We start from the raw sequence: 15,139 nt of genomic DNA, 5'->3' as shown, positions 1-15,139 counted from the left end.
GATAATCTAATGAATCCCAAGTGTGTTTCTCAATAACATCAATTTAGTCCATCAACTTTAGGGCATTACGACTCATTTATTTATGCAGGATATAATCATACTTAAAATATAATCTTATAAATAAAGCCAATTTGTTAAATAAACTATGTAACAAATTCACCAGCTGATATCCCACAAGAAACTTTCATATACATTACACTCAACATTTATTTGCAGTTAAGCATTCACATTTAAAAATAAAAAGAAGTTTTTTTAGGTTCAACAATAATTTTATAATGGCAAGTGTTTCAAATCTGAATGTCATGTATAGGTACTGCATTCTGAAAAGATAAAAACCTAACAGGATTTCATAACCCATCCTATACATAGATTTTTGCACTTTTCAGCAAGAAAATCTAATTCACTTTGTAAAATAAACAGTACCCATACAGCCAAACAGCCAGATAACTGCTTCATAATTAAAAGATTTCCTTCCATACCAGTAAACATTATCAATTTTAATAGCATTAGAATAAAATGAACTTTCTATAATTTAAAAATACCAAATAAAAATGCCTTTGAAAATTAACTTTCTTATTTGGAAAACCTTATTTTAATCTTTGTCTAGTATTCTGGTAGAATACTCATTGAATTATAAATAAATTATAGGAATCATCTTAGTATGTAAAGAAAGGAATGTGCCTGAATGAAAACAAAATTTCTGTCTTTCTGGATTGTTAGCAGCAATCAGGGAGGGTAGAAAGAAAAGGACTCAATTCACCCACAAATGTGTTCTATAGTATGGAAGGTACTCTTTAATATAAACATGCTCTCTATAATGCAAAAGAGAAACAAGCTTCCTAAAAAAAAAAAAAAAAAATCCCATAACATACTGCCTAAATTCCCAATTCGAAGAAAATTGTATGATGAAATACAAACTACAAATGCCATTGTTATCTAACCAATTTGCCACTGAATCTTTTTGACCACATTTGGACAGATTGAAAAAATAAAAATTACTTCCCAGCTCCCAGTTACTCTTCGAATTGATTTAAAAGCAAAATTCAGGTGGTTCAAATAGTTATCTTAGCTGGGATCCATTTTAGGAAGTATTAAAACACTGGAATAGGGGAGAAAAGTGTTTTTCTGGTTATACCACTAAATATATAACCACTGAAAACTGGTTATAGAATGTAGCTGGAACAGTATATTTCATTACTGAGAATCCAAAATAGCAATTAAATACAAAATAAGCTTGATTTTAAAAGCTAGTTTTGCTTTGGTTTCTCTACGCATATTAAAATTAAAATGCAACAAATTTTCTCTTCACTGAAACAGTTCAGTCATATGGTACCTGTATTCTCTAACAACGTCTTTGGTGTGTTGGGTCTGTTAATGATTTCTACAAGCTGGTGCAACACCATAGGAATATAAGGCTGCATCTCTATACCTAGAGATCATCCCAAAAAGAAAAAAACAAAACAGAAAAATTGAACGTTAAAATACCAATGTGAAATTTTGCTTCCCTTATTAACTCTGATGTGTCATACAAATACAGAAACATAAATAATTAAAATTAAAGCAATCACAAAAATATCAAGGCACCTAAAAATTTATATTTTATTTATTTATTTATTTAGAGACAAAGTTTTGCTCTGTCGCCCAGGTTGGAGTGCAGTGGTGTAATCTCAGCTCACCAAAACCTCTGCCTCCCAGGTTCAAGTGATTCTCCTGCCTCAGCCTCCTAAGTAGTTGGGATTATAGGTGCCCGCTACCACGCCAGCTAATTTTTGTATTTTTAGTAGAGATGGGGTTTCACCATGTTAACCAGGCTGGTCTCGAACTCCTGACCTCAGGTGATCTGCCCACCTCAGCCTCCCAAAGTGCTAGGATTACAGGCGTGAGCCACCGTGTCAGGCCTTACGCTTTTAAATAGGGAAAAACATCTTACCCATTTGAATGGAGATTTCTCCAATTGCCCATGTGGCATTGTTGCAGACTGAAATGAATTCTGGATTTAGGTTGGTTCCCAATATTGGCATGAAATCAGCTAGAAAAAAAATTTAAACTATGTAGTAAACTTTTCAATAGCAGTATATTGTATTTTAAAGGAAATCTACTAGATGGAAACAAAAATCTAAGCAAGAAATAACAAGTTTCACCATTAAAAAAACTACTGCAACATCGATTTAAAAATCAGTGGAAAAAGGCGACTGTATTTAAAAATATTTTTAAAAGGGGTTGGTAATGTTTATCTTAAGAAAGCAGTATCTGGCCAATGAACTTTCATATAAAGTTGAACAGGAAATACGAGTTTGGGTATATTTTACAAAATGCCACTAAAAAGAGTTGGTCAGAGTAATCTCTTGTAATTAGATGAAAAAAAAAATCAATGATTATGGCTTTTAAAGCAACTTTCACTCTTGTGCTCTGATTGTGGTCTCTGAATATCATTTTCCACTAAAAAAAAAAAAAAAAGGACTCTCAGAAAATGTCACATTACAGGCAAAGGCAGAAAATGTGTAAAATAAGTGGACTACCTCGTCGTAACGAAAGGACTTGGGAGCCAACTTAAGTTCTCACTGCAAGCAGTACAACAGCTTGAAGATCATGAAGTCACACTGGCACTAAAAAAACCCAAAAACTAAACTCCGAAACATCAAAGATACTTTTGGAGGATGCTAGGAATCAATTCATTTTCTCAAAATCGGTAAATAGAAAAGAATCAAGTATTTATCTTGCCTTTGCTATATGATTTTACCTCAGGGCAGTAATCTATTGATATGGGAAATGTCTCTCTATATAAGCATCTTTATTATTAAATGAAGAATTAGAATATCATAATTTTTTAAACCCCTAATAAATCAGGAGATGTAAGCCAGGGTTTCTTGATCTCAGCAATACTGACAGTTTGGGCCAGATCATTTTTTTGTTGGGGGGAAGAGGAGCTGTCTCCTGTATAAGATGTTTAGCAACATCCTTTGCCTCTACCTACTAGACATCAAAGGCACCTCTCCAGCGTTAAACAAAATGTCTCCAGACATTGGCAAATGTTCCCTGAATGGCAAAATTGTCCCTACTTGAGAATCACTGATTGAGACAATCATCAAGATTGATAACATAAAAAAAAGGAGGGACAACTAGACACTATGTAGGTACCTCCTTAAGAAAGTACACAATACCATCTATAAAGTCTTAAAAACAAAACAACATAAATCTCATTAAACCTCAGTCTCTGTATCAAAACAATTTACAGTAAATACAACGGACAAAGGAACATGTTAAAGACATCAGAAAGATGCAATCAGTAAAATTCACAGTAAACTCTTCAGAATAAAAAACATGGTTTAACAAAAAACAATTGTAAGAAGAGGTAGTATGTACTAAAATATTGTGACTTCTAACGCTGTGTTTGAGATTTGCTCCAAAATATCTGAGATCTATGTGTCTCTCACCATTGACAACAATATATAGGAAACATGGCTGGACAGCTGAAGCTGGGTGATAGGAGGTTTGTTACATTTTTTCTACTTTTGTACATCTTAAAAACTTTATAATAAAAAAATCAAATCCTTTCATGTAAATTTCAACTAAAAAACTAAATTAGATGGTAAATATGAGAATCATAAGCTTCCCATAAGAATTCATTATACTGTTAGGTTTAAACTTGATGGTTCTTAATATATCATAATTTATGTTAACGTTTTTTGAGAAATGGTTATTACACAAAAGCACGATTATATCAGATGATAAAACATTCAATAAATATTTTAAATTAAGGTTTAAATCAAGTATTAAAACAATTTTTTTTCTTTTTTCTTTTTTTTGAGACAGAGTCTCACTCTGTCACCCAGGCTGGAGTGTAGTGGTACAATATCGGCTCACTGCAAACTCCGCCTCCCGGGTTCAAGCGAGTCTCCTGCCTCAGTTTCCCAAGTGGCTGAGACTACAGGCGCATGCCACCACGCCCAGCTAAATTTTTGTATTTTTAGTAGAAGCTGGGTTTCACTGTGTTAGCCAGGATGGTCTTGATCTCCTGACCTCATGACCTGCCCACCTCGGCCTCCCAAAGTGCTAAGATTACAGGTGTGAGCCACCGTGCCCGGCCATATTAAAACAATTGTTATCCAGCATGCTGAGATACAGAAAAGGGGGGAAAAATCCCATAACGCATTTATAATCCATAGGTTTGAGAACAATTCATGGTACAACATTCAAGGAACTCCTTATCATTGTCACAAAAGGCCAAGACAAATGCTATGCTAGTCTCGAACCTCGCACTCCTGACGTCAAGTGATCTGCCTGCCTTGGCCTCCCAAAGTGCTGGGATTACAGGTGCGAGCCACCAGGCTCAGGCTCAGTTAGAGTAACATTTGTTGGAAGTTTTCTGCAGTATCTGAAAAAGTATGCTGGTTTATTAGAGAATAATAAACTGATTATTACTATTTCTGTGTACCTCTACCAAAAAGGTGGCTACTCAAAAAAAGGATCTATTAACTAGGCCGTGGTACCAAGGCTTCCATGGTGGGCATGTCCTTTAAAGTATTATTACTAAGATTTCCTCCAGTAACAGGAGCGCCTAAAAAGCTGAGATGATGGCAAGCTCAAGGAAATTTTAGGGGTTCCTGCCATCTTGCCTGTTTCAGTCAGAGCAACTTCACTTTAACCAATAAAGTGTACATTTATAAATGCTGGGATTCCATGCAATTTCAGTTTAATAATAAAAAACAAAGCTGATGTAAAAATAACTTTAAAAAACCATATTCATAGCAGTAGAAAATATTCATACCTATACAAGGCTTAACATGCTGAAAGCAAGCTTTTGTGAGGTCACCTAACAGGGCAAAAGAACTCTGTCGAACTTCTGGCATTTTATCCTACAAGAAATAAGAAGAAATTAACCCCAATGTGACACAGAGAAACAGGCTTCAATTTATTTTCACCTTTCACGTCTCACCTGCATACACTGATACATTAGTGTTAGGATGTTACTTCGGGCTACCAGCTGTTCAATGTTGCCTCCAAGTCCTTCAGCCAGGCCACTCAGTAAATCAAGAGCCACTATCATAAAATCTTTATCTGGAGCTTCATATTGATCTGGTTGAGCATTGTTTAGCTGAAATTAGACACAATGTTTTTTGTAAGTTTGTTTTAAATTAACTACTGAAAAAGTTTGTATACATTATGCCTATTTTTGGAAAAATGTCCACCATGTCAAGAAGGGAAAGACATTTTAAAAAAATTACCATGGCTTGTGCAAGAGTCTTCTGTACTAGGTTTACACAACGCTGATACACAGGTTCACAGTACGGAAGGAAGCCAGACTGCAGTGCTGTGGCAACTGAAGATAGGCACTAGGAAGAATAAAGTACACATGCTAAATTTTCTGGTTACACTGAAGATTATGATCAATGCTTTAAACTGTGCTCAACAGAATCCTGGTCATTTACGAGCTTGCTCTACTAGTTTCTACAGTAGCAGGTGTCTTTTGTTTTTGTTTTTTTTTCCCCAAACATCTCTTTTGGAAGCTATTCATTGCTGTTAGTTTGCGAGCCAATCAGGTCAGGTTTACTCAGAGGAAGAGTTTCTACAAGAAACATTATCCTTCAAGGACAGATTGAGTATTATGTGTTCATATTTTTCCCTCAAATTGAAGTGATTCATTTCATGCTCCCATCATGGTCAATGTTGTGGATGGACTTTACTGGGCACATCTGAGATCCCACTGGAAAGTAATATACATACAGTTGGCCCTCTGTATCTATGGATTCAACCAATCTTGAATCAAAAGTATTTAGAAAAAAAATTAAAATGATTTAAAGTATATTGGGAGGAGATGCACAGGCCATATGCAATACTACACCATTTTATATAAGGGACTTGAGCATCGCTGGATTTTGGTATCCACAGGGAGTCCTGGAAACAATCCCTTGAGGATACTGAGGAACGACTGCATACAAAAAACGAACCATAATGATTCTTCTTGTTTTGTTGGGCCCAGAATTAGTTGTTGCTCATGGTCATAAAAAATTTAACTTCTCTGGCTAAGGAAATCCACGGTAGAAGTTGGCGAACTTCTAAGTTTCAGTGACTACATTTCATAGTGCGTTCAGTTACTACAACGTCATATACAAGTTTGCAATGGAAGGGGTGTTACAAAAAAGTAAGTATGCATGGAAACATTTTCAAATTAGAAAATAAAGTACCTCCTTACTGGCACCAAATCCTACTACTTCACATATATTTATAAGTGAAAAGATATATACACACACACACCCTGGTATACCAGCATGTTATCTACTGTCTATATATAGAGAGTAGATAACATAAGAGAACTTAAAACTATAATTTATTATCAATTAAGTAAAGCAGGTTAGAAAACAACATGTATAATATAATTTCCTTTGTCTACTTCAGAATATAAATTTATTAACACTTTTCTTATCACATATACCCATTTTGGATTTGAACATGTGTTCTTGGCAACAGATTAAATATTACTAGCCCTGCATACCTCAAGTAAAGGGAAGAGATCTTTATCTTCATCCTTTAACATGTTCCATTTCTGGATCAGTGGAGGCATTAGCATCTGAATATATTCCTATTTACAATGATGAAAAACATATAAACTTCCACTATCACATGTAAACAAGACCACTGAGTCTTTGAAAATTAAAATCCATTTTAAGCAATTGTGTAAAATCATTACAAAAGGCATTTTAAGAGTCATTCCTCACTTCTGCACACTCCCTTTTAAAGTTTTCCTTTCTTTTGCCTACCTTTATACTTACATCACCATGTTCTAGTTTTAGATCTAGAACTAGTGATCTACTAATCTTTTATCCCTGCTGAAAAAGAAAAGTCTATCAACAAACACACAGCTAATCAAAATCTATTACTTAAAAAAATCACAATCAAGGAAGATCTAAGTTTTTAAGTTACAGAACATTTTTATTTCTGCAGCTGGGCATGGCGGCTCACACCTGTAATTCCAGCACTTTGGGAGGCCGAGGCAGGCAGATCACTTGAACCCAGGAGTTTGGGCCAGCCTGGGCAACATGGCAAAACCCTATCTCTACAAAACATTGGCCACGAATGGTGGTACCCGCCTGTGGTCTCAGCTACATGGGAGGCTGAAATGGGAGGATCGCTTGAGCCCAGGAGGTGGAGGTTGCAATGAGCTATGATCACACCACTGCCCTCTAGCCTAGGTGACAGAGTGAGACCTTGTCACACACACACACACAAAAAAAAAAAAAAAGAAAAGAAAGAAAGAAAGAAAAATAAATTCTTTTTAGTCCTGGAACTGTAACATGTAATATGGCTGTTACTATACAGTACATTTTAAAATCAAGAGGTAAACTTATATAGATGCATTTGTAGAAAAACAGACTTAAAATCATTTAAGTGTCAAACTAAAGAATGATCCATAAAACGAATAAACAGTTATCATGTAAACAGGGGCACAGATTCTAAAGACATTCAGAAAACCACCACAAAACCAAACCAAACAACCAACAGCAAAGCAAACCTACAAACTGCCCTGTACCAAATTTTAAGTATAACCTAAAAATAAAACAATTTCTTAAGACTTTTGATATAGCAATCATATAGAAGTCTATTCAGCAGGGTATGTGGAGCTATATTACAATTCTACTATCACTTAAACCCTCATTAGACAAATCCATCCTCCTCTTCTCTTAACACTACTGGAAACAAGGCACTTTTGCATTATTATTTAGCATTTTTAAACCTATCACCCCAATTTCTAATTGTTTTATACAGTATACTCCCCATACCTGCTGAGAAAACAAAGATGTCTAGATATCATACTCTAAAGCTACAGTGTTTATGAAGCAGGAGATTCAAAACCACTAGAAAAAAGCAGATAGCTAGATTCTAAAAACTTTTTTATCCCTTTGCTTTAGTCATTCTAAGTAGTATCAGAGCATTCATGTGAAATGCTGTTGTAGTTTCCACACCAAGTATATACTTAAAGAATACCATATGAAAGGGGATATATTTGCTGCCTTTGTAAGATCTATACTCCTTAAAGTAGCAAATGCTACCTATTCACATCTCCCAAAACATCTTAATTTCCAAATATACGCTAACCTATTGATTGTTAACTATGCTACACATTATTTTCCATAATAGTTCTTAACAGATACTTACTGGTTTGTTTAAATGATGTCCTACTGAATCTGCTAATGTTCCTATGGCATCATAAAGAATGAGCAGGTTCTTATGCTGGTATTTACTAAATGCAAAAACCAGAGTATCAAGTATATAAGCAAGGTAAGGAACAAGTTCTGTACAAGCCTCCTCTTCTAGGGTAGCAAAGGCACTGTTAAAAAAAAAAAAAAAGAAAAGAGTACTTATTGACTGCAAGACATATCTAACTCTTAATTTCTAAAATGTTTATGTTCTGTTTTACCCAATCAGAAATTTCCTAAAATGGTCTAAACCATCTGTTAATGAAAGCCCTGGTCATCAGCACTGTGAATTATTAACCCATTTCTTCTATAGCACCTGCTATAAATGATAATTATGTTGTTGCTTTGTATCTCCTACTAGCCTGTATGCCTCAAGATGGCAGAGACTGTAAACTCAGCACTTAGTATATGCTTAACAATTAATAGCTTAAAAAAACTCAAAAACCAGGTACTGAATGAATAAACTATAGGATCTCAAACATAATCTATATCCTCCCTCCCCTGAAATTATTTAGTGCTATATTAATCACTATAGCCCCCTGTTCAACTTTCTTTCATCTCACTAAGAATATCTTCCAGATATTAAGGTCAAACTCAGATTTACTTTTCTTGCCAGGTGTGGTGGCTCACGCCTGCAATCCCAGCACTTTGGGAGGCCAAGATGGGTGGATCGCTTGAGGTCAGGAGTTCAAGGCCAGCCTGGCCAATATGGCAAAACCCCATCTCTACTAAAAATACAAAAATCAGCTGGGCATGGTATCGCACACCTGTTGTCCCAGCTACTCAGGAGGCAGAGGCAGGAGAATCGCTTGAACCCGGGAGGCGGAGATTGCAGTAAGCCAAGATCGTACCACTGCACTCTAGCCTGGGCAACAGAGCGAGACTCCATCTAAAAAAAAATAAAATGAAATTTTACTTTCCTTTGTTCAACAGTTTTTCTTCCTACTATCAAGGTCAACGGTAAAAGCAAATCTACTCGAAAAAGTAAGAACTATAAACATAAGCAGAAGGCCCTTTTAAAATATAAAGGTTTGTTCCAGGAAACTGGAATATTTGCAGTAATAATAGCAACTGCTGCTTTGATATGAAGAGACAGCCTCCAAAGCAACAACAGAATGGCTACTGGAGCAGAACTACTAAGCACTCAAGACCTGTAACTGGTAAGTAACAGAGCACAGGTCCCTGTGGGACTTTCTAAGTTACAGAGGTTGACCTGTAGTCTAAAGATGTCACTCTGCTCAAACTTTGTTATTCCTTCAAGAGTAGGAGTCCTGTCATCACTACTTCAGATGTTTGAGAGAATTAGGGTGTAAGATAATTCTGTTATAATAACCACTGAGTGGGAAAAATGAGCCAAGGAAGAAACAGCTAAGATTGATGTTGTCACATTTAGATCTACAAAATCATCAGGTAAAACCCGTATGACAAAATTCTCCTGGCCAAACAAAATGTATAAAATATGCTAATATGCAAACCCAAAAGCTACAGATCCTGCAAAAAACTTCACCAAGAAGAAAAAAGAAAACTAAGCTTTCCGATGTAACTGGAAAATTTTCAATTACGAAACACTTCATTAAAGGTTTAACACCAACACTCCATCAGAAGGTTGAAAATTAGTTTTTCACTCCCACAAAGAACACTGTGTTATGAATCTGTCCCACCTGCAGGCAGCTTCTTGTACTCTCTTGTTGCTATCCAGGATGCGCTTTAGCAATTCTGTCATTAATGGCTTCAGGTACGTGTCTGGTGGCTGGCTGACTACCCAGTGTGCATAGCGGCTAAGAGTCCAGCATGTTATGGAACGCACAAGAGCCTTTTTATCAGAGAGGCACTGAATAAGGTGAGGAATAAGCTCAGGCAAGTATGGAATCATGCCCTGCATGCAACCTAGAAAAAAAATAAATCTTTCAAAATGCTAAGATTTGGTTATTATTATTTTGATCGTGAAAATAAAACATGTATCTATGAAAAAATCCAGAATATTTCTACTGCTATAAATATACTACAATAACCTATACCAAATTTTTAAAACCCTGAAGTTACAGCTACCCGCTCCCAAGCATCTTATAATAGGGTTAGGACCTCATTTTATCTCTGCTACACGAATTATAGCTTTCAGAAATGCCTATTAACGTGTTTCAATTTCTTCTAATAGATGTTTACTGCCAGGACAGAATCAATAATAACCCTTCATAGAGAATGATGACAGTCTTGCCTTATTGTGTTTCCTAGATTTACCTAAGAAATCAAGGATTTTTTTTTTTTAAAGCAATGGGGATGCTTCAGACATCAGAGCCTTTCATTCTGTTCCCTTAATTTTTTTTGTTATTTTTTTATTGAGATGGGGTCTTGCTCTGTGGCCAAAGCTGGAGTGCAATGGCACCATCTCAGCTCACTGCAACTGCCACTTCCCAGGTTCAAGCGATTCTCCTGCCTCAGCCTCCCAAGTAGCTGGGACTACAGGCGCATGCCACCACACCCAGCTAATTTTTGTATTTTTAGTAGAGACGTGGTTTCACCATGTTGGCCAGGCTGGTCTCGAACCCACCTCAGGTGATCCACCCACCTAGGCCTCCCAAAGTTCTGGAATTACAGGTGTGAGACAACATGCCTGGCCTCTGTTACCTTTATTATAACAAAAACATTTTGCAAAATATCTGGCTGGGGTTAGAAGCCAGCATATGGCTGTTTAATACCAGTTATCTGCTTCAAAACAGAAATTCCTTAAAGTCGCCTAGCCTTATTAGTACCTAATAGTAGTAAGAAGCCAACTTACATAATTCAAACTGGACTTAGACTTACCTTCAGCAATTGCTCCTAAAACCAAGATGCCTGATTCTTTAACAACCCATTCATGATGAAAAAGTAATTCTTTCAAAAGGGGCAAAATATGTGGCAGCAGCTCATCACGATACACATTTGCCAGAACATCTAGGGCAGCAGCAGAACATTTTCCTAAGGAAATATTTAATTCAAAAACATTACATTAACCTCTTATTACTTATATATTAAAATATTTACTGTATATGTAACTGTTTGTTCATATCTCTAATACAGGGTTTTAAAGTAAGAATTCAATTGAATAGGACGTAGTCTGTCACATGAAAACATTTTCTGTTTTTTTTGTTTGTTTTGTTTTTTTTTTTGAGACGGAGTCTCACTCTGTCGCCCAGGCTGGAGTGTAGTGGCCGGATCTCAGCTCACTGCAAGCTCTGCCTCCCGGGTTTAAGCCATTCTCCTGCCTCAGCCTCCCGAGTAGCTGGGACTACAGGCACCCGCCACCACGCCCGATAGTTTTTTGTATTTTTTAGTAGAGACGGGGTTTCACCGTGTTAGCCAGGATGGTCTTGATCTCCTGACCTTGTGATCCGCCCGTCTCGGCCTCCCAAAGTGCTGGGATTACAGGCTTGAGCCACTGCGCCCGGCCGTCATTTTTTTTTGAGACAGAGTCTTGCTCTGCTGCCCAGGCTGGAGTGCAGTGGCACGTTCTCGGCTCACTGCAAGATCCTCCTCCCAGGTTCAAATGATTCTTCCACCTTAGTCTCCTGAGTAGATGGGATTACAGGTGTATGCCACAACGCCCAGCTGATTTTTGTATTTTTAGTAGAGACGAGGTTTCACCATGTTGGCCAGGATGGTCTCTAACTCCTGACCTCATGATCCGCCCACCTTGGCCTCCCAAAGTGCTGGGATTACAGGTGTGAGCCACCATGCCCGGTCAAAAACATTTTCTATTAAGATGAATATTTTTTATGACAAGAACTTACTTGGCAAATTAATTGTGAAGACATTGTATTCTGTACATAACTATCATACTAGAATTCTGCCTATACAGAAAAACTAAAACAAATACTGTGCCATTCAAGTCAATGCTTCTAATATAACCACTCAATACGATATAATCATATTACAATCATGATTACAATCAATGTTACAATCATGCAAAAAACATATATTAATTCTACTTAACATTTCCAGCGGTAAATCATCTAGAATTTAATACGCAATTACTTAGCTAGAATTTAGACACAAAAATTGGAACAAAAGTCACTGACACATGAAACATAAAACATGCTAGAAAATACTCTTTACAGACAAAGAATTAACTATGGGACTATAAATCAACCCAGATTTTATTATCATAATAATTTAGACAAGAGCAACAAAATCGAAAAATATCATTTAACTGTTATGGGTAGGAACATGTTCCTGAAAGTTCATGTGCTGGAAACCTAATCCCTAAAGCAACAAAGATGGGAGATGGGACCTAATAAGAGAGGCTTAGGTCTTAAGGGTTCTGCCCTCATAAATGGTTTAATGTTGTTATTGCAGGAGTGGGTTAGCTATCAAGAGAGCTGGCTTATTGTAAGTGTGAATTGAGCTCTCTCTTATGTGTGTCTTTCTGTCATCAGATGTTGCAAGAAAGTTCTCACCAGATGCAGCCCCTCCACTCTGAACTTCAGGTATCCTGTTATAGTAGCACAGAATGGACTAAGAAAATATCAAAAATCAAAATATCAAAAAAAAAAAATCAAAAACTAGGCATAGCAAATGATGAATCACAAACTACTAGACAGTAACAAAATCCTTAAAAACAAAAAACAAAAAACAAAGCCATTACATTGGCCAGAAATTAACACCTTACCTATCAATAAGGATCTTAGTTATACCACATGGTAGATCCATACAACTAAACAGTACACTGACATGCAATAAAAGGAAATCTAAATTTGTATGTACTGATGAAGAATGAGGCATATGATATACAGAAAGAAAGCAGCAGAGTACATATAATCTGATTTCACTTTTAGAAATTTGGCTTCTCCTCTAGTTATCTGTGTAATGATCTTGAGCCATCCGGCTCCCCCAGTCTGAAAGTAGGGATACACTGGGAGATAATCGGTAATAGCAGTGAACACCATGGGTTGTCTTAACAAGTGAGACTCGCGTACCAATACTAGATGTGCTATCAGTACTAGCTATGCTAACCTTGGGTAAATTTCTCTTTCTGCAGTTTTCTTACCTATTCAAGGTTGTTGGAAATCTTAAATATAAATATGACTTTATTCTTACTTATGATTAAGTAAGACTTTCATATGCATGTAAAGTCCTTGGCCTAGTGCCTGGCACATTAGGCACTCTAAATAGAATGTTAGCTATAGGAAGCTGAAGAGGCAACAGAGGAATCAGCATTATCTAACCAAACGAATGACACAGCCCAGACTAATAATGTCTGTCCTTAACTGCTTTATTCATAGTTATTAGAAAGCCCAACACTTTGAACTAGAGTAGGGGCTCTAAACTGGGGGCAATTTTGCTCCCCCAGGGGATATCTAGCAATGCCTGGAGGCATTGCTGGTTGTCACAACTGTTTGTGCTGCTGGCATCTTTGGGTACAGGCCAGGGATGCTGCTTAACATCCCATAATGTGCAGGACAGCCCCCACAACAAAGAATTACGTGCATGATGTCGCATTCACATGTAAGAAAAAAAAAAAACTTATGTGGCCCAAAATGCCAATAGTGCCAAGGCTGAGAAACCCTGAACTAGAGTAGTAGAGGTTTAAAAACCAGCAAGCAAGCAAGCAAGCAAAATCAGAACACAGGTGTTTAGGTTCATCCCCAATTAGGAAGTGTGGGCCAGAATGCTAGCTCTACAGGTGATGTGATTTGCAGCTAAGGTTGGAAATTAACATATTTTAAAAAGCATATTTCATAAGTTTTGAACATAACAACTTATATTATTTTAGAATTACCTATGATAGCCAATTCTCATGCAAATTACCACACAAAAAACACTCATGTTAGAAAAACCAAAAAAGCTTGTGGTAATGTTCTTACAGTATTAAAACAAACAGCCTTTTGAGAAACGGTAGTTTAAGAATACAATAATGATAAAATAAGAGCAGGCCCACCAGGAAAATGCAAACCAAAACCACAAAATACTACCTCACATCCACTGGAATGACTATAATAATAAAGAGATAATAATAAGGCAAGTGAGCATGTGAAGAAACTGGAACCCTCCAGACAACGGTGCTAGGAAAGCAGAATGGTGCAGTCACTTTGGAAAACATCAATTTCTCAAAAGGTTATTTCTCAAAAGGTTAAATATACAGTTACCATATGACCCCAACAATCCTTCTCCAGAGTGTTTACCCAAGAGAACTGAATACATGTTGGGCCAGACACAGGGGCTCACGCCTGTAATCCTAACACTTTGGGAGGGCAAGGCGGGTGGATCGTTTGAACCCAACAGTTCAAGACCAGCCTGGGCAACATGGCAAAACCGTCTCTACCAAAAAACAAACAAACAAACAAAAAACACACAAAAAAATCAGCCAGGTGTACTGGTGCACACCTGTAGTCCCAGCTACTTGCGGAGCTGAGGTGGGAGGATCACCAGAGCCCGGGGAGATCAAGGCTGCAGTGGGCCATGACTGTGCCATTGCATAATCACACCAGCCTGGGTGACAGAGACCCTGTCTCAAAAAAAAAAAAAAAAAAAGCCTACACACAAAAATTGTACATGAGTATTTATAGCATCACAACTCAACAGCCACAAAAAGAGAAACACAAACATCCACCAACCAATGAATGGATAACTAATATGTGGCATATTACTACAATGAAATATTATTTCATAATACAAGTGAATGCCACAACATGAACTGTGAAAACTTTATGCTAAGTCAAAGAAGATGGTCACAAAGGACAATGTATTGTATGACTCCATTTACACAGAATGTCTAGAATAGGCAAACCCAGAGACAGAATATTGACTAGTAGTTCCCCAGAGCCAGTAAACAATAGGGAGTTACTGCTGAAGGGTATGGGTGATGAAAACATTCTACAACTGATTGTGGTAATCGTTCAACAGTTCTCTGAATATACTAAAAACCAATGAATTGTATACTTTAATGGGTAGTAAACTGGACAGATGAA

The 15,139-nt window shown here is 36.9% G+C and overlaps 1 protein-coding gene across 9 annotated transcripts in view; it reads right to left on the bottom strand.

Moving 5' to 3' along the window:
- The window catches only part of TNPO1 (transportin 1), a 99,124-nt gene that overhangs the window by 15,229 nt on the left and 68,756 nt on the right, over positions 1-15,139 (bottom strand). For 5 of the 9 annotated variants that reach the window (XR_012413723.1, XR_010587406.1, XM_005557125.4 and 2 more), the window contains exons 12-20: positions 10,998-11,150; positions 9,857-10,082; positions 8,155-8,326; positions 6,494-6,580; positions 5,226-5,333; positions 4,937-5,095; positions 4,769-4,856; positions 1,931-2,029; positions 1,334-1,429 (exon numbers count right to left, since the gene is read on the bottom strand). Coding sequence is in view for 6 of the 9 variants with exons in the window: in XM_005557125.4 (XP_005557182.1) it covers positions 1,334-1,429; positions 1,931-2,029; positions 4,769-4,856; positions 4,937-5,095; positions 5,226-5,333; positions 6,494-6,580; positions 8,155-8,326; positions 9,857-10,082; positions 10,998-11,150 (1,188 nt within the window). In the remaining 3 variants the exon portion in view is untranslated. The remainder of the gene's footprint in view (positions 1-1,333; positions 1,430-1,930; positions 2,030-4,768; positions 4,857-4,936; positions 5,096-5,225; positions 5,334-6,493; positions 6,581-8,154; positions 8,327-9,856; positions 10,083-10,997; positions 11,151-15,139) is intronic. The other 4 variants (XR_012413724.1, XM_073993608.1, XM_073993609.1 and 1 more) reach the window with 1 other exon arrangement.

This window comes from Macaca fascicularis, chromosome 6 (genome assembly GCF_037993035.2).
Source record: "Macaca fascicularis isolate 582-1 chromosome 6, T2T-MFA8v1.1".
Lineage (NCBI taxonomy): Eukaryota > Metazoa > Chordata > Mammalia > Primates > Cercopithecidae > Macaca > Macaca fascicularis.
The sequence above is the reverse complement of the archived record's forward strand: the minus strand, read 5'-3'. Positions and strand labels throughout refer to the sequence as shown.